Source organism: Meles meles, chromosome 21 (assembly GCF_922984935.1).
Source record: "Meles meles chromosome 21, mMelMel3.1 paternal haplotype, whole genome shotgun sequence".
Taxonomy (NCBI): Eukaryota; Metazoa; Chordata; class Mammalia; order Carnivora; family Mustelidae; genus Meles; species Meles meles.
In genome coordinates this window covers 34,804,008-34,827,941 of record NC_060086.1, presented here as the reverse complement: position 1 = coordinate 34,827,941, position 23,934 = coordinate 34,804,008, and the positions used below count along the sequence as shown (strand labels likewise).

General features: G+C 48.8%; 1 protein-coding gene and 1 long non-coding RNA gene across 2 annotated transcripts; one reads left to right on the top strand and one right to left on the bottom strand.

The window, feature by feature from the left end:
* Window positions 1-2,681: 2,681 nt before the first annotated feature.
* On the bottom strand, window positions 2,682-15,778 carry RSL1D1 (ribosomal L1 domain containing 1). Its single transcript, XM_045993677.1, has 9 exons — window positions 15,600-15,778; window positions 14,729-14,868; window positions 13,548-13,686; window positions 12,065-12,213; window positions 11,874-11,975; window positions 8,090-8,183; window positions 7,876-8,001; window positions 5,020-5,328; window positions 2,682-3,215 (listed from the first exon to the last, which is right to left on the bottom strand). Exons 1-9 carry the CDS (start codon window positions 15,720-15,722, stop codon window positions 2,889-2,891), a joined length of 1,509 nt encoding a protein of 502 aa, XP_045849633.1. The 5' UTR covers window positions 15,723-15,778; the 3' UTR covers window positions 2,682-2,888.
* A 75-nt stretch (window positions 15,779-15,853) lies between these two features.
* On the top strand, window positions 15,854-22,022 carry LOC123933921. The gene is made up of 2 exons (XR_006816706.1): window positions 15,854-16,128; window positions 20,539-22,022. It is a non-coding gene; the product is annotated as an uncharacterized LOC123933921 (long non-coding RNA).
* Window positions 22,023-23,934: the final 1,912 nt, after the last annotated feature.

The following is a 23,934-nucleotide window of genomic DNA, read 5'->3' as shown; positions in this document are numbered from 1 at the left end:
TTTATTTAATAGACAGAGATCACAAGTAGGCAGAGAAGCAGGTAGAAAGGAGGAAGCAGGCTCCTTGCTGAGCAGAGAGCCCAATTTGGGGCTCGATCCCAGGACCCTGGGACCATGACCTGGGCTGAAGGCAGAGGTTTTAACCTAAAACTGCTTCTTAAAAATGAAGTCTTGGGGGACGCCTGGGTGGCTCAGTTGGTTAAGCGGCTGCCTTCGGCTCAGGTCATGATCCCAGCGTCCTGGGATCGAGTCCCACATCGGGCTCCATGCTTGGCAGGGAGCCTGCTTCTCTCTCTGTCTCTGCCTGCCACTCTGTCTGCCTGTGCTCGCTCTTGCTCTCTCTCTCTCTCTCTCTGACAAATAAATAAATAAAAATCTTTAAAAAAAAAAAAAAAGAAGTCTTGGGTGTCTGGGTGGCTCAGCTGTTGAACTGCCTGCCTTCGGCTCAGGTCATGATCCCAGAGTCCTGAGATGGAGCCCCACATCGGGCTCCCTGCTCCTCCCTCTCCCACTCCCCCTGCTTGTGTTCCCTCTCTTGCTGTCTCTGTCAAATAAATAAAATCTTTAAAAAATAAAATAAAGTAAAATAAAATAAAATAAAAGGATTGATGAGGACCTCTTATTTTTCCCAAAGTCCTACAGGGAATCTTTTTTTTTTTTTTTTTAAAGATTTTATTTATTTATTTGGCAGAGAGAGATCACAAGTTGGCAGAGAGGCAGGCAGAGAGAGAGAGAGGGAAGCAGACTCCCTGCCGAGCAGAGAGCCCGATGCGGGACTCGATCCCAGGACCCCGAGACCACGACCCGAGCCGAAGGCAGCGGCCTAACCCACTGAGCCACCCAGGCGCCCCCTACAGGGAATCTTGATGCTATGTTTGTTAACACAGCCAAAACAGTAGCTATCCACCAATGTGGAGCCCTATGTGGTACCTGAACTCATGACCCTGAGCTCAAGACCTGGGCTAAGGTCAAGAGTCGGATGCTTGAATAAGCCACTCGGGTGACCCGAAAACAGTAGCCATTTAAGGAGAAAGAAATGTAGACAAAGCAGACCCTTCACATATTTAATAAAATGGCCAAAGACTTGTTTGCTATTTAAAACCCTTCCATATTTGATTAAGGCGCCTGGGCTGCACAGTCACTAAAGTGTATGATTTATGGTTTGGGGATCGAGCCCCAGGTCAGGCTCCATGCTCAGTGTGGAGCCTGCTTGAGATTCTCTCTCTCTCTCTCTCTCTCTCTCTCTCCGTCTGCCCCTTCCCCAGCTGGCATACTCTCTAAACTCTTTCTAAAAAAAAGAGATCATTAAAAAAACCAAAACCCAAAAGATAGCCACATAATCACCTCTTAAATCCAAGAGTGTGTCTCACTGTAGTGGAGATTTCCCGCACTCCTCTCGGCCCCTGGGGAGACGACTGACCGCTCGCAGCACTGTTGGTCAGCTGGGATCGTGCCTGAGCCTTAGGAACCTGGCAGCAATGACTTGTGCCTTTTCCTCGCGATTCCGAATTTTCACCGATGCCCCATCTGTGGCTTTCCCTTGTCAAAAAACCATATCCTGCTTGGGAAGTTTAAGCAAGTCTGCCATTTCCACTGCAGAGAATTATGACTGAAACCCGAGGCACAGAGGACAGGAAGGTAAACTGCTGCCTTACAGTCAATCAGGACCAAGCCACAGACCAGAGAACCACTTGCCGCTGCAAAATCTTTATTTGGCTAGAGGCTGGGATGAAAACACCATACAGCTTCTCCCCCGCAAAATTACGTCCTGTAGAGAACAGACTAGCCTGACAACGTTGAGTTTGCCTCTGCAAAACAGCCCTTGAATTCCCATCTCTGAAGCCCGTCTGTCCACGTCCCCACGGCACCTCGTTTCTATGGAAAACCCATCGACGACGCTCACACTCGACAGTGAACGCACACTCGAGAGCCTACGAGGCCAGTGGCATTACAAATTTTGCATTTTAGACTTTTGTGATTTAAAAAGTAAATTCTACGATCTATTAGTGGTACCAAAAAAGCAGGTGGTCTGGCTCCTGACTTGGGAGGAAGACCCCTGGGAGCTTGCCTTGTTTCCGAACCACAAGATCTTTCTGGAAAGCACGCTTTACTGGCCATTGGCTTATAACCAGGGATGTGGACCCCCTATCAAATCCAGGGAGAGGCTGAGCACCCCAAGAGTCACTTACTGCTTCAGAACACACCTACCGGACAGTCATGCAGAAGGTACAGTGTACATGTGAGTAAACGCACGCAGGCAGACGACGGGTCTGGAGGAAGACAGGCATGTATCCCTTGCTCCGCCCACCGAACACACTGCCTTGGTGACCCACAGCTGTGGCGGACTGCCACCGAAATCAATGATTTGGATTTTGGATCTCAAGGGTCCATTCCAAAAACCCACCAAGACTCCCTCCGAAGTGCCACAGCCGAGTGTCGGCAGCGGGCCCATCCCGGGCCTGCGGACGAGCTTTGGGAGGGTTTGCACGGACGAGCGTAAAGGAGCCTCGGAGAACAGATGGTGGAAAGTGGGCGGGAAAGGGTCACATCGGAGGGGTTCCAGGAAAACCAACAAGGTGGGGAAGGCCGATACTCTGCTCAGAAGCTGACAGCACGCTGTAATAACCAGAGCAGCACTGTATTCTCCCTCTGTCCTATTAGCAAATGCACAGAAGACCGACTTTAAATAATGGATTTACTTCAAAACTACTGGTTCTTACATGCACAAACAGATGTCAGAACTACTTGCAGAGGTTTTAAAAAATATTAATATTAAGTCTGGGCCTCACTCCCAGAGAAGACTGCATGGTGTGGGGCTCAGGACCCTGCATTTTTAAAAAGCTCTTCGGGGGATGTGGATGTTCCCTTCTGCCTGAGTCTCTGGATTTTTAGGTCGACTGGGGTACTTTGGGCTTTTTGGGCCACTGTTTGGGAGTGCGGGGAGCTTTTTTTGCAGATTTGCTAGCAGTGGTGAAGAACTTGGCCCCCGGCTTTTTGGTCATCTGTCTTGGGTCTTTTTTCCCCAGTGGAGAGTTTTTTTCTTTCTCTGCATCTTCTTTGACTCTTGGCTTCTTCCCCGGGCCACTGCCTGGGGTCTTGGGCTCCACAGCCTTTGGGGTCTCCAAACCCGGAAAAGCCTTTCTCTTCTTCCCACGGGGTGTGCTGGGAGCAGGACTCTTTTTTGGAGACTTCTTTCCTGTGGCGTGTTTTTGCACCTAAGAAAAAGCAGAGTTAAGTCCAAGGGAAGATAAACCCTGAAAGTGTCCCTCTGTGAACTGTCATCTTTATCTTGTCACCCCCCAAAAGGATATACTACAGTATGATGAGGGATGGCTTTGCTTTTTGGCTCGCAGGCAGTTTTGAAAGGCAACCGTTTTCCATCATTACGGACGGTAGCAAGGACCCTGTGCTGCTCTCCCAGGTCCGGTCAACAGAGAACCGTCTTTGCCTTTCGTAGAGACGCCGAGAAGTGCCCGCTGGGAGCACCGCAGGGAGCCTGTGGCCCAATCCTGACTCTTCTCCATCTTCGTGTATACATTCCTTGCCTGTGGGTGAGGACAGCAGTTTCCCAAACGGTCTGTGTAAAAACCACGCGGGCTGCCTGTCAGGAAGCCCTGCTTCCCAAAGCAGACTGAGACGGTCTTGGAGGGCAGCGTGTTCCAGGGGATCCTCCGGAGCTCAGATCACAGCTGCTGGACAGCACGCTAGTGACAGACGCGTCCAATATGGGAGGAAGTCAGAGAGGCAAAAACAGCCAGCAAAGCAGAAGTTTGCTTTTCAGTAAATATAAGATGGTAGGATTGTTATGGGAAATTTGGAAAACGTAAGAAATACAAGAAACGAAATTCTCTGACAACTTCAGCACACCATATTAACTACCTATCATTTACTACTTTCCCCCTAGAAGTGTGCATCATTTAAAAGTCAAATGTTGAGGAACCTGATTGGCTCAGTCGGTCGAGTGTCTGCCTTCAGCTGGGGTCATGGTGTCGGGGTCCTGGGATGGAGCCCCATGTCGGGCTCCCTGCTCAGCCGGAAGCCTGCTTCTCACTCTACACCCCTCTACCCATGCTCTCTCTCCAATAAAAAAATCTTAAAAACAAATGAATGAATGCCAAATGTTATGCCCTTTTCCTAGTTACTTCATTAGCATTCCCAAGGGCTCTGTACTCTCTTACTGAACATCTTCATCTCAAATTACTTATAAAAATGACTGGAAAGGCCCATGACATGTCCTCCTCTGCACCTCGCTGGCGAATGAGAAGGGAGACTTCTGTACGCATGAACACACTTCTACGGCTCGAGCTACACACCAGCCAGTCAGCTATCCGCCCTTCCAATCTGCAACATGTCACATCCCGTCCCCTGGAAACACACACAGTGTGCTTTCTCCAAAAACAATTACAATGCTCCCGGGTACACGGATCCTTGTGTTACCTTCGAGCAGACTTAAAAACTCAGGGGACACCTGCCAAGGAGTACTTTCACCAACATGAAAATTCCAACATCCTGACAATTCTAAGGACTGCCGCTACCGGACAAAGTACCCAATCAGTCAAGGGCAGGGCTAGCCCTAGGACGGTCACTCCCACCTCCTAAGGCCACGCCTCACACCAGGGACATGCAGGCTGCACCGGCGTAAGAACAGCCAACCGGGCTCTTAGCATCCCCTTTCTTCCTCCTCATGTTCAACAGACCCTCTCCTAGCTGGACGGACACTGAGAATGAGGGAAAACTATACCAAGGAATCAAAAAGTTAAAAAATTCTGTTCCTTTATCCGATCCCGTGAAACCCATGCAGTCGGATTTCCAGAACCCGCGGGGGTGGGGTGCAGGAGAGGTTTCAGGAGCACGCATGCAAGCCGGCCCTGGCCCTGCTAAGTTTCCTAAGGCTGATGACACGGGGGATCCAGGACTCTCCATCAGCAATGAAACCACTGCCCACGTTTCTGCCCTGGCCCGCTCATTAAAACCATGGGCAGTGTTTCCTACAATTACAATGAAAACCAATGACCATACCTCCGCGTTTCCTTTGGCTGGCGTCTCCCCTATCGGCACCAGCACAGGGATCTCGTCTTCGGATTCCTCCTGCACCTTTGACTGAGCTTTTCCTCGACGGCCCTCTTTCTTCTCACGGGCTCCGGACCCCTCCTTCTGGGGGGCAGGGGCAGGGGCAGGGGCCGGTGCTGCAGTTCCACTGGTTTTGGTATCCACGTCCTTCTCTGGGCCCGACGGAGTCTTTTCAGCCTGTTTCATGAGCCTTTTGTTTTTCTTCTTCTCTTTCTGTTTTTCACGATACTCTTTTTGTTTTTGTTTTTTCTTTGCTTCCTACAAAAAATAAACAAAAACCGTACACACACAAGCCCAAGCGTAACTTCAGTAAGGGACACACTCGTCGGCAAATAAACAGCAGAGACTCAGCACGGGCAGCTCTGATGCCCCCTAAGCTTCTGCAAAGTGCCTCGATGTGTACTAACTCCGAGCAAACAAACCCCATGACCGGCACGTGAGCCTCAACTCCAGTTTGGCTGTAACTTGCAGCCAAGGATGCTCGCTCTGGTAATTACATGCCGGGACTCCCAAACCCGGGTGTGTGGCTGGAGCTTCCGTGACAGCTGATCCTGTTCACGGGGGAGTTAAGAATTATCCTCAAATATAGAGTACTCTGATGTGATTTTATGTCTCAATAAAACGGTTTCCCCAAAGCCCCCTCAACTGATCACTTTTTACCGACTTAAGGGTTTTGGCTTTAAGTGGAAGCAGTAAAATGTTTCCACGGCAAGAGGTCCATTGTCCTAACCACAGAGTCTCAGTCAATAACATCCCTGACTGTGTCCGACCCATTTTAACCAGCAGTTCCAACATTTTATTTTTTTTTAAAGATTTTATTTATTTGACAGACAGAGATCACAAGTAGGCAGAGAGGCAGGCAGAGAGAGAGGAGGAAGCAGGCTCCCCGCTGAGCAGAGAGCCCGATGTGGGGCTCGATCCCAGGACCCTGGGATCATGACCTGAGCTGAAGGCAGAGGCTTTAACCCACTGAGCCACCCAGGCGCCCCCAGTTCCAACATTTTAACCAGCAGTTTCAACGTTTTCTCCAAGTCCTCAAATGAATCGGACAAATGGCAAAAAATGCAGATTTCTTGCTTCTGATAACAGCAGTCTGTTATTCTGGGTCATCTTCCCAATAAAAATAAGTAAAAAGGTAGGGTAGAATATATTTAAAAAACAAATATTTGGGGGGGTGCCAGGGTGGCTCAGTGGGTTAAAGCCTCTGCCTTCGGCTCAGGTCATGATCTTAGGGTCCTGGGATCGAGCCCGCATCAGGCTCTCTGCTCAGCGGGGAGCCTGCACACCCCCTCTCTCTGCCTACCTCTCTGCCTACTTGTGATCTCTCTCTGTCCAATAAATAAGCCTTAAAAAAATAAAAATAAATAAAAAATAATTTTTTTTTTAAATCTTAAAGGCATCAAGGAACCAACTACCTGCAAAACATTTAAAAAGGACCTAAGGGCCCCTGGGTGACTCAGTGGGTTAAGGCCTCTGCCTTAGGCTCAGGTCATGAACCCAGGGTCCTGAGATCAAGCCCCACATCGGGCTCTCTGCTCAGCAGGGATCCTGCTTCCTCCTCTCTCTCTGCCTGCTTCTCTGCCTACTTGTGATCTCCGCCTGCCAAGTAAATAAATAAAATCTTAAATAATAATAATAATAAAATAAAATAAAATAAGGACCCAAAGGGTAAGTGAGCCCAGAAGCAAATTATGCCAAGGGTATTTGCTGATCCCCAAGTTTTATTTTAACGGGGTGGAGGGTGGATGGGGAGAAATCAAATCCCAGTGTCTACACTGGAGTGGGTTTCTGGGAGGAGCCCCCCCCAGTAAGCTGGGAGGCCTGTGAGTTACTCTCGGAGTGAAGAGGAAGAGGAAGCAGAGCTGTGCACAGTCTCCGCATGGTTGGGTCGGAATCCTTCAGGGGATCTCAAGCCCTGAAATGCGATTTCAGGGAGCTCCAGGCCCAAGGCCTCGTGGTGCCCAAAAGACGGAAATGGAAATCTTCTAGAGAAACATCTCTATCCTACACCTCAAATTATTTCTACCAATCATGTTCCCAATGCGATGATGACGACGTAAAGAGAAGAGGTTCACACGGAGCCAGCAGGGCCACAGAATCGGCTGTGACGCCGGCACAGTGCTACTCCAACGATCGGACAATAAAACAGTAATGCTGAACGTGTTCCAGGAATTACCGGGAACTGGAGAACGATTTATGGGTAGTTAATAAAAAAGTAAAAGAAGTAAAGCCATTTTGAAAAAGAACAAAACACACTATTCCTACAAGTAAAAAGAAAAAAAAAATAGTAAGACCCAAATAAAAACCCCACTGAGCCCGATGAACATGGCTAAAGAAAAGTGTTAAACCAAGAGACTGGTCTAACCAACAGCCAAAAAAAGAAAGAAAAAAAAAATCTCTGGGATTTTGTTTTTTGTTTTTTTTTGCACTAGCATCAAGAGCACTGAAAACCTACAAACCCAAACTGAGAGGTTATCTGTGAGCCTCACATAACTGTCAATTTTGCCCATAAAAAAGTGCTTAATGAACTTCCGGTTTTCTCTTAGCTTCTCTTGCCTCTACACGGGCCCCCGCTGAGCCTACTCGGGCCCTTAACTAACGTACCAATAAACACAAGGTACCTGTACCCGCGACGCTTTACTCACGCCCCCGCTAACGGAGCCCATCTGTAGAGTGGGGACAACGCACGCAAAGCAGGACCACTTGGGCAGCCACTGAACGTCAGGCAGGAAGGGCATCTGCTCCTCTTCCTGGGCCATGTTTCTATCTGTGACGAAGCCCACTGGTATTTTAAATTCTACTCACCTTCTTCTTCTGACTGGGGGTGCATATGCCCTTGGCTTCATCCTGACAGCTGACAAACGAGGAAAAGACGGGCAGGGAAGCAGACCTCTCGGTTTTCACATATAAGAGCTTCACGCTCTCCCACTTCTGCAACGGACAAGAAAGGTACGATCGGTGCGGGTCCCGTTTCTGTGAAACGAGCAAGAGTCAAGACATGCCCCCTGTGGGACCGCACCTCTGGCAACTTTTGGGAAAGCCTCTTCGCCACGGTGATGATGTTATCGACAACGTGCTCAACCTCCATTCCAGTGTGGCCCACGCGGATCGTACTGAAATGTAATACAGCATTACACAGAAAAGCTTCAAAAAATAATAGTAATTTGTGTTTCAAAATACAGCACAGGCAGATAAGGGAGAAACATAAATACATGATCCTGAGAAAAAAAATTAAACGTAGAAGCGTTCAAGTCCTTTATGGTTTCACCATTTCTGTTTTCACAGTTATTTTACACAACTGATATTTTATTTAAATTCAATTAACATAGTGTATTATTAGTTCCAGAGGTTGAGGTCAGTGGTTCATCAGTCCTATATAATACCTGGTGCTCAGAGCATCACGTGCCCTCCCTCATGCCCGTCAGCCAGTTACCTCCTCCCTCACCCCCGTCCCTCCAGCAACCCTCAGTTTGTTTCCTGTGATGAAGAGTCTCTTATGGTTTGTCTCCCCCTCTGGTTTTGTCTTATTTTTCCTTCCCTTTCCTACGATCCTGATTTGTTTCTTAAATTCCACCTATCAATGAGATCATATGGTAACTTTTTCTGTGATTGACTTGTTTTGCTTAGTTTCATGTGATTTTTTTTTTTTTAAGATTTTATTTATTTGTCAGAGAGACAGAGAGCACAGGAGCAAGCAAGAGCAGCAGAGAGGAAGAAACAGATTCCCCACTGAGCAGGGAGCCCGCCCCGTGACTTGATCCCAGGACCCTGCGATCATGACCTGAGCTGAAGGCAGACGCTGAACCACCTGAGCCACGCAGGCGCCCCATGTTCAATATATTGTAAAGGGAAATTATGATCTTTTGAGTTCTAGCAATGCCCTGCTCCCGAAATACTGTGACCCAGTGATGGAGGAGCTGCCCTATGAGGCTTATCAGCCAATGGGCAGAGCTGGAGAAGTTCCACCTTCATTCTAGAAAACATGGGTCACACAGCTGGCCCTCAAGCTTTCCTGAGAAGGGGCTGTTCTGGAAGGAAAGACCGCTAGGAGGGATGCTTATGTCTTTACGGTCCCGTCCTGACCCAGCCGTCATCGTCTAAGACCGACAGTTCTTGTCCCTGGTTTAACAGTGTCCTCGGGGCAAAGGCAAGATGATCCCTTCCGCCGAAGCGGGGTGTAGACGGAAGCCAAGTGGAAAGCTCCACTACTGCTCAGCTACTGGGGCCCTGTTCCTGCCAGCCCCGTCCTCCCTACCCCAGGAGCGGCAAGGCAAACTCATGGTCTGCCGGGAGTCGCAGAATGATGACGAGACGGGGCTGGTGCTGTCACCCGCTCCAGCCAAACGCAGGGCTCTGCCCACCCCGTGCTCACTGCCGGCTACAAGCACATCCCCGGTCTCCCAGACGGGAAGATGACAAGCAGTGAAGGAGAGAGGAGAGGCGGCAGGTGACAGGGCGGGAGAGAGGAAAAGAGAGAGAATGAGGGGAGCCGGGAGGAGGGTGGGTGTGAAAGGAGAGCAAAGTACAGTTCAGGCGTCTGTGCTGTCCGTCAACTGCCCACAGCTCTCCCGAAGGGAAAGAGGAGACCGGGACTCCTTCCTCTGCCTTCTCAGAGCCATCTCCCTCTTGCAGCTGCCCATCGATCCCAGGCCCCCACACCTCTGACCTGCCCGCGGACTACCTCCCATGAGCCACGACTTTGATGTCTGCCTACAACCGGGGTCGGGCCCAGGCCTGACCACCACCTCTTCCTGGCAGCTTTACTACACCAGTTAAGGGACCGCCCACCTGCAGACAGAAGACAAGCCCAGAACCGCCCTGGGGAAGCAGAGTCCAGACATCCTGGTGGTCCCATTTTACCATGGGCCCTGCCCTGGGCACGCAGATACCTGGGGTATCTGGAGGAAGGGCCCCAGTGCCCCCCAGTGCTGCCCAACCCCACACCACAGATGCCCCAGCCAGAAGGTAATTTTTCAAAATGATTCTGAATATGTTTAAAAATCCCCTCCTTCGAAAGGGGAACCCTTCTACACTGTTGGTAGGAATGCAAATTGGTGCAACCACTCTGGAAAATAGCATGGAGGTTCCTCAAAAAGTTGAAAACAGAGCTACCCTATAACCCAGCAATCACACTACTGGGTATTTATCCTAAAGATACAAATGTAGTGATCTGAAGGGGCACGTGCACCTGAATGTTTATAGCAACAACGTCCACAACAGCCAAACTACGGAAAGAACCTAGATGTCCATCAACAGATGAATGGATAAAGAAGATGTGGTACAGGGGCACCTGGGTGGCTCAGTGGGTTAAAGCCTCTGCCTTCGGCTCAGGTCATGATCCCAGGGTCCTGGGATCGAGCCCCACATCGGGATCTCTGCTCGGCGGGGAGCCTGCTTCCCCCTCTCTCTCTGCTTACCTCTCTGCCTACTTGTGACCTCTGTCAAATAAATAAATAAAATCTTAAAAAAAAAAAAAGAAAAAGAAGATGTGGTATATATACATACAATGGAATACTATGCAGCCATCAAAAGAAATGAAATCTTGCCATTTGCGACGACATGGATGGAACTAGAGGGTATTGTGCTGAGCGAAATAAGTCAATCAGAGAAAGACAATTATCATATGATCTCCCTGATATGAGGAAGTTGAGAGGCAATGTGGGGGGTTTGGGAGTAGGAAAGGAATAAATGAAACAAGATGGGATTGGGAAGGAGACAAACCATAAGAGACTCTTAATCTCACAAAACAAACTGAGGGTTGCCAGGGGTAGGAGGCAGGGAGAGGATGGTTGAGTTATGGACATTAGGGAGGGTATGTGCTATGCTAAGTGCTGTGAAGTGTGTAAACCTGGCGATTCACAGACCTGTACCCCTGGGGCTAATAATACATCATATGATTAAAAAAAAAAATCCCCTCCTTCTGCTCATCTGCCAAGTCCTCAAACTTAACCAGCCCCTCGGCATAATACAAAAAGATGGAGCCACATTCTCTGTCCACCCGGGGAGCCGCACCTCCCCAAAAGGTCTCTCCTGATCCCAGAGGCCGGGTGTGGGGCTTCTACCCAGCTCGCCATTCTGGTTCAGAAGAAATCAGTGTGACAACAAAGAGACACCAGACAGCAGATGAGGCAGGACAGATGACGAATCACTGAACGAGAAGTCAAATCAAGACTTAGGGGTCTCTCCCCTGTAACGGGTAATACGACCCCAGGCAACACGAGAGCCCAGAACCACTGACGTTCCCTACGTGTTAGTTCTGTCCTCCTTGTTTGCCACTACCCACAGGTGCCACTAGCCGCACATGCCCATTCCAGTTTACATGAAGTGAAATCAAGTACAATTAGAAATTCAGCTCCTTGGCGACGGCAGACACGTACAGCTCATGACTCCTTTTCTTTTTTAAAGATTTTATTTATTTATTTGACAGATGGAGATCACAAGTAGGCTGTATAGAGAGGAGGAAGCAGGCTCTCCACCAAGCAGAGAGCCTAATGTAGGGCTCTATCCCAAGACCCTGAGACCATAACCCGAGCCGAAGGCAGAGGCTTTAACCCACTGAGCCATCCAAGCGCCCCGTGCTCATGGCTCTTATACAGATCCCAGACACAGACCACTTCCATCACGGTGGGAAGTTCTATGGGACGGTGCTTTTCTAGAGAACCAAGTACTTCTTAGGGATACACCTTACTTTTAATAGAAGGTCTGGTTTCATTAACATGATCTTGTTAAAAAAAAAGTTTATGCAATTATTATCAAATGGATAGAAGACGAGACACAGGTGCACACTGATAGCTTTGACCTACCTGCAGGAACCACTTTTAGAGATGTTTAAGACCGTCCCACCTATGCACTCATTGATCTCCCTGGATAAATTCTTGGACAGAAGGTTTACAGGTACCGGAACTCTGTAAGAACACACAGGCACTTGGAGCAGAATGTATACACACCTGCGAAGTTTACTCTGTTCAAACCCCGTTACTGGTAAGAAACCTACTTCTTTCTGTGGTAGAAATGTCTCCCCAGGTGGGACGGCAAGAGACGCCGGATTCTCGCATCAGTAAGGAAGAAGTCAAAACTGCCCAGGAGGCGGAGCTTGGCTTCATAGGCTTTATACTCCTTTTTTAAAGTTCGGAGAGGGATAATCTAAAAAAAAAACACAAGGAAATGGAAAAACATAAAAAATTAAGAACTTAAACAAGAAAAAGAAATACTGAAGCAATAACTTGTGTCCGGATCTTAAAATGTGCCAGGGCCACAGTTTAGGGAACAGGTGGAGAGCACAAAGTGTGGGCCAGGCACTATGTTAACCACTGGGGACAGAGAGACTGATGAGCTGGGACGGCCATATAAAGAAAGGACACCAACAACTACAAACCACAACGGGAGGCGCCGAGTCACAGGCAAACCCAGGAAAGTTCTGGAAGTGCTGATCGTGACCTAATGGAACCATCTTCCGGAAACTCTTCAAGATACAAAAGTTAAGGGGGTGCCTGGGTGGTTCAGTGGTTTAAGCCTCTGCCTTCGGCTCGGGTCATGATCTCAGGGTCCTGGGATCGAGCCCCACATTGGGCTCTCTGCTCGGTGGGGAACCTATTTCTCCCTCTCTCTCTGCCTACTTGTGATCTCTCTCTCTCTGTCAAATAAATAAATAAATAAATAAATATTTTAAAAAGATACAAAAGTTAAGAACGGGGCACCCGGGGAGCAGTTGGTTAAGCATCTGCCTTTGGCTCAGGTCATGATTCCAGGGTCCTGGGATCCAGCCCGGCACTGGGCTCCCTGCTCAGTGGGGAGTCTGTTTCTCCCTCTCCCCTGGCTTATGCTCTCTCAAATAAATAAATGAAATCTCAAAAAAAAAAAAAAAAAGTTACTGATGTACACATTAGCTTTTAAGTCAAAACAAACAAACAAAACCTTAACAGTTCATCTATCATAGAAATGATGGAACATACCTTACTGAAGCCAACGAAAATTATAAAGAAAAAAATCAGATTAAAAATTAAATTCCTGGGGCGCCTGGGTGGCTCAGTGGGTTGAGCCTCTGCCATTGCCTTGGGTCATGATCTCAGGATCTCATAATCCCTGGGATCAAGCCCCGCATCCGGCTCTCTGCTCAGCAGGGAGCCTGCTTCCCCGTTCTCTCTCTGCCTGCCTCTCTGCCTACTTGTGATCTCTGTCTGTCAAATAAATAAATAAATAGTCTTAAAAAAAAAATTTAAATTCCTAGGGGCGCCTGGCTGGCTCAGTCGGTGAAGCATGTGACTCTTGATCTCAGGGTCGTGAGCTTACCCCACGGTGGGCGGAGAGATTATGCAAAAATGAATGAATGAATGAATGAATGAATGGCTAAATAAATAAAAATAAAATCTCTAGGACAGAAATACTAGGTTAGTAGGTAGTACAGGAATGTATGACTTATCACTTCAAGGACTGACTCAGATCTTTTAATTGTCCTGAAGATATTAACTGCTCCTGACCTGAGAAATGGTTTTAATCCCATGCTTGTTCAAAAGCTTCTTGTAAAACCGTTCCGTCTTTTCAGGAGTTAAGTTGGGTTCATCCTTGGTAAGTAAACAAATATCTGTCAAATCTGATCGAATACTGTGAGGCAAGGACCTGCAAAACACAGAGATGGAACAGAGAAAGCAAGCATTATAACAGATACAACGTATGTTTCTATTCCACAGAACATAAATTCATTGTCATTCCAACAAACTATGTCCACGCTAGTTAAGCAAATACTCCACCAAGAACATTTAAAAATATATCTAGTCTTTAATGGTACAGGGAAGAGATTTAAGATTCAAGTAAACCATCACAAATACCCAGAGTCCAGAATATCAATTGGGGCAGGCTCAGTGCCTGGGTGGTTACGGGTCCAACTTGATTTTGGCACAAGTCAGGATCTCAGGGTTATGAGATCGACCCCTGTACTGGGCTCCACCCTGGGTGTGGAGTCTGCCTAAGATTCTTTCTCTCCCGGGGCGCCTGGGTGGCTCAGTGGGTTAAGCTGCTGCCTTCGGCTCAGGTCATGATCTCAGGGTCCTGGGATTGAGTTACGCATCGGGCTCTGTGCTCAGCAGTGAGCCTGCTTTCCTCTCTCTCTCTCTGCCTGCCTCTCTGTCTACTTGTGATTTCTCTCTGTCAAATAAATAAATAAAATCATAAAAAAAAAAAAGATTCTTTCTCTCCCACTTCCCAGGGCCCTCCCCCACCAAATAAAGTATCAATTACTATGTGGGAGACTTAAAACATAATGAAGCCACCCAAGGTAGTGCACATGGGGTTGTTATTATTTTTAAAGATTTTATTTACTTATCTGACAGAGATAGAGAAAGATCACAAGTAGGCAGAGAGGCAGTCAGGTGGGGGGGGGCGGGGGGCAAGGGGGGCGGGGAGCAGGCTCCCTGCTGAGCAGAGAGCCAGATGCGGGGCTCGATCCCAGGACCCTGAGATCATGACTTGAGCCAAAGGCAGAGGCTTAATTCACTGAGCCACCCAGGCCCCCCCGTGTTTTTTTTTTTTAAAGTCACAATTACATATTTCAACTCATAATTTGAAGTTCCAAAATTTCCACCAGAAACAAAAGCACGACTGTTACAGCTCTACAGAATGACCCAGCAGATAACAAGGGCAAAAGTAGAAAATCAGAACTTACAATCTGACCCTCAGTTCTTTACTTGGAATCTTCCACAATACCACCATTAAAAAGAAATTTTCATTCTCATTCAATAACAATCCGTTCGCGTTTTTCCTGGACTTGGAATGTGTCAACAGAGCTTCCACTGCCTTTCTAATCTGCAAAGTGGAGATATGCAAATAAATTAAATTTCACTCTAACTTAGCATTTGCTCCCTCCTCTCGCCTTTTTTCCTTTTTCCCCCCTCCTCAAATACTATTGGAATAGACAACTTCACAACCCTCTGTGTTAGGATCCTGCAATTTGGGATCAGACTCCATCAGAAACGACCGAAGTATCCGCTCAGCACCCACTTGCCAAAGAGAGCCTCTCCCACGTGAAGGCATCGCGCCAGGTGCGAACGTGCTTCCCGCGGCCTCGATGATTGAGGCAGCGATCCCGGGAAAAGCGTAACACGCCATAACTAGCACCCACTGGGCGCTTACCAAGGGTCAGGCCCCTGGCTACAGCTCTTCACGGGCCTTGCCTCCTGGGATCCCCGGGAGGCGCGGAAGCCAGCCGAGGCCCTCTTAGACCCGAGGTCACTGAGCTTGCAGAATTAAGCGACCTGGCCAAGTCAACGGGTAAAGAAGCAGAGCCAGGTGCGTCTCACCTCGGAACCCCAGGCTGCACCTGCAATCTACCTGGGGGACCAGGCCGCAGGGCTGGGGGTCGGCAGGCGCCTCCCCGCGCGCAGGAAGGAGGGCGCAGGCTGAGCGCAGCTCGACCCAGCGACTCTCCCCAAACTCCGGGGGCGCCCGCGGGGGCGCGAAGCCCGCACCGGCACCCCGCGTCTCACAAGCCCCCAGCCACCCCGCTTCCGAGCCCCCCGCCCCAAAAGGCCACTCACTTGTCCTTTATCCAGCTGCTCCACGGAGGCCGGGGTCGCGGGAGCGGAGTCCGAAGCTGCGGTTGAGGACGAGGGTGCGGTGGAAGCGGAACCCTCCATGTCGCTCGCACCTCGTGTAGCCATGCGCGCGGTACCTGGGTCTGCCTCCCCGTGCGCACGCGCGAGCTCCGGCCCGTAGCCGGAAGTCGGGGGGCGGGACCGGCCTCTCGCGTCACGTCCGGGAGCGCGGGGTCAAGAACCCGGAAGTCACAGCTGCGGAGTTTTGGCGGCTCAAGTAAACCGAGCTAGCGGCCGCGCCTGGGATCACAGTGTCTCGCGTGAGGCGCGGGAGCCTCCTGGTGACTTCTGGCTCTCACTTTGCGCGGAGGGACTCGAGCGAGCGCCTGGATGCGGGGGAGGGGCGCGGGGAGAGCGCGAGGCCTGGCCTGCCACCCGCCGCTGCCCCTTCGGAGGCCGGTGGCGCGGGTCTCTCCTGGGCCTCAGCTCTCGGGCGAAGCGTGCCCTCTGGAATAATCCGAGGCCGGAGAAGGTAGAAGCCCCTCCCACCCCGCGTCCCCCGAGGTCCCCGCGGCCACCTGTTGTCCTGGGGCCTTCCAGGGATGTGCCAGGCACGTTTAGGAAATACATACTTCTTCCTCTTTATGGATGCGTGGGTTTAAACTTACTCTTTCCTTTTTAAGATCTTACGTATTTATTTGATAGAGAGCAGAAGCGGGGGGAGTGGCCGGGAGAGCAGACAGAAGGGGAAGCAGGCTCCTCGCCGAGCGGGGAGCCCAAGACGGGGCTCGAGCCCAAGACCCGGGGATCACGATCTGAGCAGAAGGTAGACGCTGAACCGACTGAGCCTCTCAGGCGGCCATTAATCATTTTTTTGGAAAGCAGATACTAGTCTAGTGTGCCCGCTGTTCTGTACGTTGTCTTTTCCGCTGAATGCATGTATCTTGGAGATTGTCCACGTCGGTACCTAGTGCTCTGCCTCATCTTTAAAAACTGCCTCCTGGGGGCGCCTGGGTGGCTCAGTGGGTTAAGCCGCTGCCTTCGGCTCGGGTCATGATCTCAGGGTCCTGGGATCGAGCCCCGCATCCGGCTCTCTGCTCGGCGGGGAGCCTGCTTTCCTTCCTCTCTCTGCCTGCCTCTCTGCCTACTTGTGATCTCTGTCTGTCAAATAAATAAATAAAATCTTAAAAAAAAAACAAACCTGCCTCCTGTCGTGTAGGCAAACAGTTTAGGAGCATTTTAATGGACATACACATACACGATGATTCTAGTCTTTTTGCAACTAGCTGTGGACATTTTTGAGAGCTGAAAGAAGGGAAGTAGGGGGCTTTCCATGTCTATCGTTTCCCCAAAATGCTCCTTCCATTTTGGCAAACCTGGAGAAAGGCCTGTTCTTCTGCTGGTCTCTGATAGTGACTTCGTAATCAGCTTGTGGAGGAAATGTTTTCAAACCTTCAGCACCTACTCCCGCTCATCTGTTCTAGAATTTCATGTCGAAGGGTCGTCATTTTAGCACGGTATTCTGAATTCTTGTGTGAGGCCCCGTGTGCCAGCGTTTTCTAGCGTTCTGAGAAGAGCGATCGGGGAGTCACATCTGACATCTGAATTGGAGTTTGAGAACCAGACTCGTAGACCAAAGCAAAGGCATGACTTAAAGGAGCACGGTGGTGTTTGCAGGGAGTAAGTGGCTGGAGCTGGGACAGGCAGAGGGGAGGATAGGAGATGAGGCTAGAATGGTAGCTTTGGGAATTAATTCATTGCGGGGCTGAAGGTTGCTGTGGACCTTGGAGCAGTCTGTAGGGATGTGGTTTTTGAGCTGGTGGTAGGGAAGAAGAAGAGGTGGCCTAATTCATCACTAGGCTTTGGGAAAGTTCATAATCTGGCTGTGATATTGTGGTGATATAAAAAATAGGACACATGTCCAGAAATTCTTGGATATTTAAGTGATGGTGCTTCATTCCCTTCCCTTCGGGTGTGACTTGTTTCTATCAGATAGGACACAGCAGACTGTAGTTTCCACCTTGAGTATTTTTCCCCCTGCATCTCTCTGTCCCTCCCTCTCTTTTGTTATGTTCAAAGTGTTTGCTCTGGGTGAAGCCAGCCACTCTGTCCTGACGCCACTCAGCCTGCTGCAACCACGGGAGTGAGCACAGAAGTGGATCCTCGAGGAGTTGAACCTTGAGACGATCAGAAACTTTTTTTTTAAGATTTTATTTATGTGAGGGGCGCCTGGGTGGCTCAGTGGGTTAAGCTCTGCCTTCGGCTCAGGTCATGATGTCAGGGTCCTGGGATCGACCCCCACATCGGGCTCTCTGCTCAGCGTGGAGCCTGCTTTCTCCTCTCTCTCTCTGCCTGCCTCTCTGTCTACTTGTGATCTCTCTCTCTCTGTCAAATAAACAAATAAAATCTTTAAAAAAAAAAGATCTTATTTATGTGAGAGAGAAAGAGAGAGACGGAGTCGAGTAGGGGCAGAAAGAGGGAGGGAAAGCAGACTCCCCGCTGAGCAGGGAGCCAGTGCAGGGCCTGGATCATGACCTGAGCTGAAGACAGTTGCTTAATTGAGTCACCCAGGCACCCCAACTCTCGAGAGACCCTTAGCCAGAACCTAGCTGTGCTGCCTCCTGACCCACAGAAACTGTGAGGCACTAGGTGTTTGTTATTTTAAGGCACTAAATTTGGGGTAATTCGTTATCCATCATAGATAGCTAATGGGAATTTGTAGACCTTCTGTCTTCAAACCCATCCACTGTGTTGACGCAGAGATCCCGGGGAGACCTCATGCCTAGCAGGTCCCACAGACCTGCGTGTCCCGTGTTTTCTGTCTCAGTCATTGGCACCACCAGCTGCCTAGTTGCCGCAGCCAGCATATGGGAGTCATCCTTAACTCTTCTCGCCCCGACACAGTCAACAGCAAAGACTTGTGTATCCCTTTTAAATGTCTCTTGTATTTATCTAATTCTTTCTACCCCTGCCATCTTGTAGTGCAGCCGGCATCCTGTTTTCCTCAGACTGCTAACTCGTCTTCCCGTCTCCATTTGTGCATCTTACTCCGTTCCCTGCCCTCTTCAGTTTTCCTTGTAACCTGCAGATCTGACCCTATCAAAGCCGATCATGCTTGACCACCTCCGTGGCCTCGTCGTTGTGAGGATGAGGTACAGATCGCGCCGCACGCCTCACATATATCAGACTTGGCGTCTGTTATCTGGTATCCTATCTAGTTTAGTATTCGTCCTGAAAAAAAGTGTCTCCGTTTGAACAATAAATTACACGGTTGTCTACACGGTCATCCACATGTCAGGCGGGCTTCAGTTGGTGCCTCCCTCCCATGTCCCTGACTTCACACACGGCCCCCACTCCTTGGAGATCCCGCTTTCGGCTCCACACCTTCCTCTCTGTCTTCATACCTTCCCACGCGCCCTAACTTCTTCCCCGAACACTGCCACCTCCGCAGCTGCTGCCCCGTCATTGGCTGTCCCGTTGGAGGATAAGCTTTCAGAGGGTCGGGGAGAGCCCCATACATAATACATAATTGGTATTTCTTTAAAGAATAAATAATGCATTGGAATGACCGAGACAGGGCTTACAGGAAAGCACTGTGGTCTTCTAGGTACTGAAGTCTGAGGGGGGGAGCAGCAGCGAGGACAAAGTGTAAGACTTGACCGAAAGGGCACCTGGGTGGCTCCGTCGGTTGAGCATCTGTCTGACTGTCGATCTCGGCTCTGCTTATGATCTCGGGGCTGTGAGTTCAAGCCCCGTATTGTGCTGCCCACAGCACAAATTGGCACGGAGCTTACTTTAAAAAAAAGAAAAAGATCTGACCCAAAATTGGATATTTTAGGAGGGAAATTCAGATTACTCCCAAATTCTGAATACTTGGGCACATGAGTGGTGGTTAGTAGAACTTGGGATGGCAGGAGGAACAGATTTGGAAAGAAAATACGAGATTCTTTTTCAGTATTTTGAGCTTGACATTCCAGGGGCACATCCAGGATCTGGACCGTGGGAGAGAAGGTTCTTGAAGGAAAGAAGGAAGTTTGGAAGGTTATAGCTGTGGACGGATGAGCGCACACAAAGTGGGACAGGGCAAGAGCAGGGCTGTGCAGAGCCCCACAGTTTGGGGACAGGAGGAAAGGAACCACTGTCGGAGCCTGAGAAACCAGGAGGGTGTTGCGTTCCCTCTGGAGGAGCGGAGATGCCGGGACAGGGTGACTGCATGTCAGTACTGAGGAAATTGGGAAGACATACTGAATAAGGCCATGCTGGTGGGCAGGGGGGTCACAGTGAGCTCACAGAAAGCCGTTTCGGTGGAAGGATTATGAGTGATAGCAGAGGCGGAGGAAAGATGTGTGTCACCTCGACCAGGAGGGTAAATGACCGTGTTTTTGTGTCCCAAGGACTTCGTTAGGGTCTCAGTTTTTCAGCACCAGGGATAGCATGCTTAATGACCCTGCCTCGTCTCTCTAGTGGCATTATTGAATTACTTGTTAGCATCTTTGGTTTCCCCATAGACTGAACCTCCGTGGCCTCACGGGACTTCGGGTCCCCAGTGCCCAACTTGTGTGTGCGCACCTAGCAGCGTGAGTTCCCAGGGTGAGCTGAGGCGGGGGAGGGTGTGAGGCCCACTGTGAACTGCGTTGTCGGGACCCGAGTACCGCGTGGATGCGGGTGGCTCACAAATCGAGAGGACAGCAGTTGTGAGAGTTCTTTCTAGAGTCAGTGCCCTACACTGCCCTGGTAGGATCTGCTTGTTCCGCGAGAACCAGGGGTACACACAGGGCTCACCTGGCACGCAGGGAACAGACGCTTGCTCCCAGCGTGGCTCTTCCCGGTCCACTGTCTTCACTCCCTCCTCCAGGAGCGGTCTTTGTGCTTCCCATGTGCTCTTAAGACAGTGCCAGCCTTCCCGTACTTTCCCTGCTCACTCCCTTTCGTCCTTTTGTAGGTGAGCGCTGGTTCTCCAGAATCGTTAGAGGATTCAGCGAGATGGCAATCACCTGCATAGCGCCCAGCACACACATAATAGCACAAGACTTGCCCCGAGCTGGACATATGATGATTGAATGGATTGGAGGTGAACTGTGCATCTTAGCCGCTGAAAGAGGGGAGGAGGTGCACCTGCGTTCTGGCAGGGGAGAACTGGCCCGTTAGTCAAGACTTAAGACATTGTCATTGGACTCAGTTTTCTAAAGAAACCCGGGAGGGCGCTGGGGAAGAGAAAGCGGGAGAGCAGCGAAGTCTCGGGCAGTTAGGGGGCTTCCAGCAGCGGTGGGGCTGGGTGAGCACCACCGGTACACTGAGTCACTCGGCCCCTCCTTGGACACAACTTAGGAAGAAAACTTTGCAATCCAGCCAGCCCCAGTCTAGAGGAATTACATCCATTGAGGAATGTCATATTCAGGCCAATCTGAAAAGTGATTTCTAGACTTCTGCGGAACAGGTTATCAGTACCACTTGTCTCTTGGCATGGAAGATCGGCAGCTGACAAGTTCTTGGGGGACCGTGTTCACACTGGTATATACCTGCTTGATTCCTTAACAGTTCAGTACATCTTTACTCAAATTAGGAAGGTTTTCAAGTAGCCGCTGTCAGGTTTATCATGGGAGGTCATCAATAAAAGGTCAGTAAAAGAACTTTTTAAAGGTTATTCATGAACATAATTCAAGAAAGTCAGTCAGCTGAACAAGGAACAAAAAAAAAAAAAAAGGACTTGGTCCTGAGGGTTGAAGGAGTTGATTAGTAGAGGTATGAGTCTGGGTAATTTGCCCTGGCAGCACAAGTCTGTGGGGACAGTCCTGCTTGGGAACAGGCATGGCTCGCCCAAGGGCACGCAGTGGAGAAAGCATTCAGGACTGACAGGATCAGAAGGGAGCTTGTGTCATTTCACCACCTTTTAGGGGGACAAAATGATCTGTTTGGTAATAAAAGCAGATAAAAGCTGAAACTTTTCTGTCTGGTTATGTATTTGTTTGCATTTCTAATGATAATTCAAAGAAGGTTGTATTTGCAACCAAGATGACAGAATCCTTATGGGAAACAAAATTAAATCTCCCTTCAAGGAGGGATTAAAAAAAAATCTAGGATATTCATAAAATAGAATGTTACTTGGCGATAGAGAATTAACTACGGAAAGACACAACGTGATTAATCTCAAAAGCATGTTTCCTGAAAGAAGACAGTTGGGTGCCTAGTGATTCTGTTTATGTGGAGCTCGAACCCAGAGAAAACGAGTGTACAACCGAACAGGGGTCAGCTTGGCTGGGAGGAGGAATGGATTGGAAAGGGACACAATGGAACTTTTTGGGGTGATGGAAATGTTCTGTATGTTGACGTGCGTTTCTACGTAATTGTACCCTCTTGACGAACAAATTATGTACATTTCACTGTATGCAAATTGTGCCTTAATAAAAAAACAACTTTTGTACACAAGTTCTGTCTGCTGGAACTTTTTTTTTTTTAAGATTTTATTTATTTATTTGACAGACAGATTGCAAGTAGGCAGAGAGGCAGACTGAGAGGAGGAAGCAGGCTTCCTGCTGAGCAGAGAGCCCGATGCGGGGCTTGATCCCAGGACCCTGAGATCATGACCTGGGCGGAAGGCAGAGGCTTTAACCCACTGAGCCACCCAGGCGCCCCCTGCTGGAACTTCTTTACAAATAGTAATTACTCCTAAGAATCTAATTCTTTCAAAATTTCTTGATCCTAAAATTTAGTGTCTCTGCCAAGGAAATAACAAAGCTGGTCATGGAGATTGCTTTTATTCACAGACTTGTGAAGTCTGTGAGCACACACAGAGTGTTTGAGTCCTACACTTTTATTCCATTGAAAGGGGTGAAGTCACCATAGTTAGTTTTTTTTTTTTTTTTTAAAGACTTTATTTATTTGACAGACACAGATCACAAGTAGGCAGAGAGGCAGGCAGAGAGAGAGAAGGAAGCAGGCTCCCTGCTGAGCAGAGAGCCCAATGCGGGACTCAATCCCAGGACCCCGAAATCATGACCTGAGCCGAAGGCAGCGGCTTAACCCACTGAGCCACCCAGGCGCCCCACCATAGTTAGTTTTAATCTAATCATACAACAAATAACTACAAAAAAGTTAAATATCTCATTTACCCCATGATTTCCTCTCTAGCTCTTTTACCAGCAGACTGAGATGACCAGTAGCCTCTTAAACCAAAGAAAAGAACTTTCTGGTGAAAATGCCTAAAAATTAAAATGCACATAAATCATAGGGCACCTGGGTGGCTCAGTTGTTAATAACGTCTGATCTGCCCTCAGCTCAGGTCATGATCCCAGGGTCCTGGCATCGAGCCCCACATCGGGCTCCCTACTCAGCAGAAAGCCTGCTTCTCCCTCTCCCACTCCCCCTGCTTGTGTTCGCTCTCTTGCTGTGTCGCTGTCAAATAAATAAATAAAATCTTTTTAAAAAACCCCTATGATTCAGTGAATTTTAACTTTACTGCTTAAATATTTGGGCATGATCATTTCCACTGAAATGAAATGTTTAAGAGCTCAAAGGTGGGATGGGGTAAGAAAACGTGCAACATTAAATGTGACTCGGTGCACACTGTGGGAAAAGTTTTTGCCTAATTTTTAACAGAAGGATCATATCATTAAAAAATAGTAATTGATGGGGTACCTGGCTGGCTCAGTAGGCAGAGCACGCGACTCAGTATCAGGAACATGAGTTCAACCCCGCGTTAAAAAGAATATCTTGTAAAAACAACAGTAATTGAATAGCAAAAAGTATACTTGTCAGCTGCAAGATTCTTGTTTCCTTGTTTTAACTAATCTATTTCTAGCAGAAAACAGGAAAATATTTCATGCAAGAAATTCAGCCAGAGCCTTGAGAAAAATTTAAAGGAAATAACATAATCACAGTAACAAAAATTTCACTTTTAAGACTGAATTTAGAGGATGAATATAAGGAAACAAAAAAATTTGCTGCTGCAGTACGTGACTTTTGAAATTCTTCATGTATCATCTGAATGGCCATAAATGGCCAGAGACTTAAAATAGATAACCTGTCCCTAGAAAGGTTAAATAAAAAAATACTTTCTGGGGGTGCCTGGGTGGCTCAATGGGTTGAAGCCTCTGCCTTCGGCTCAGGTCATGATCTCAGGGTCCTGGGATCGAGCCCCGCATCGGGCTCTCTGCTCAGCGGGGAGCCTGCTTCCAACCCCCCCCCCCCCCCCCCGCAGCCTGCCTCTGCCTACCTGTGATCTCTGTCAAATAAACAAATAAAATATTTTAAAAAGTATTTTTTGGAACTTGTTTTTTTCCCATGGCCAGAGACTGGTGTTCTTTTTCTTAAAAAGTCTTTTTTAAAAATTTTGGAAAAT

Bases quoted from the DNA above. Each gene is read 5' to 3' on its own strand.
- RSL1D1 (XM_045993677.1), bottom strand. From the start codon at position 15,722: ATGGCTACACGAGGTGCGAGCGACATGGAGGGTTCCGCTTCCACCGCA. The intron at 13,687-14,728 runs GTAAGTTCTGAT...TGTGTTTTGCAG, and splicing joins AAAGAACTGAGGGTCAGATT to GTCCTTGCCTCACAGTATTC. The intron at 5,329-7,875 runs GTGAGTAGAATT...TATTTTTTGTAG, and splicing joins CCCCCAGTCAGAAGAAGAAG to GAAGCAAAGAAAAAACAAAA.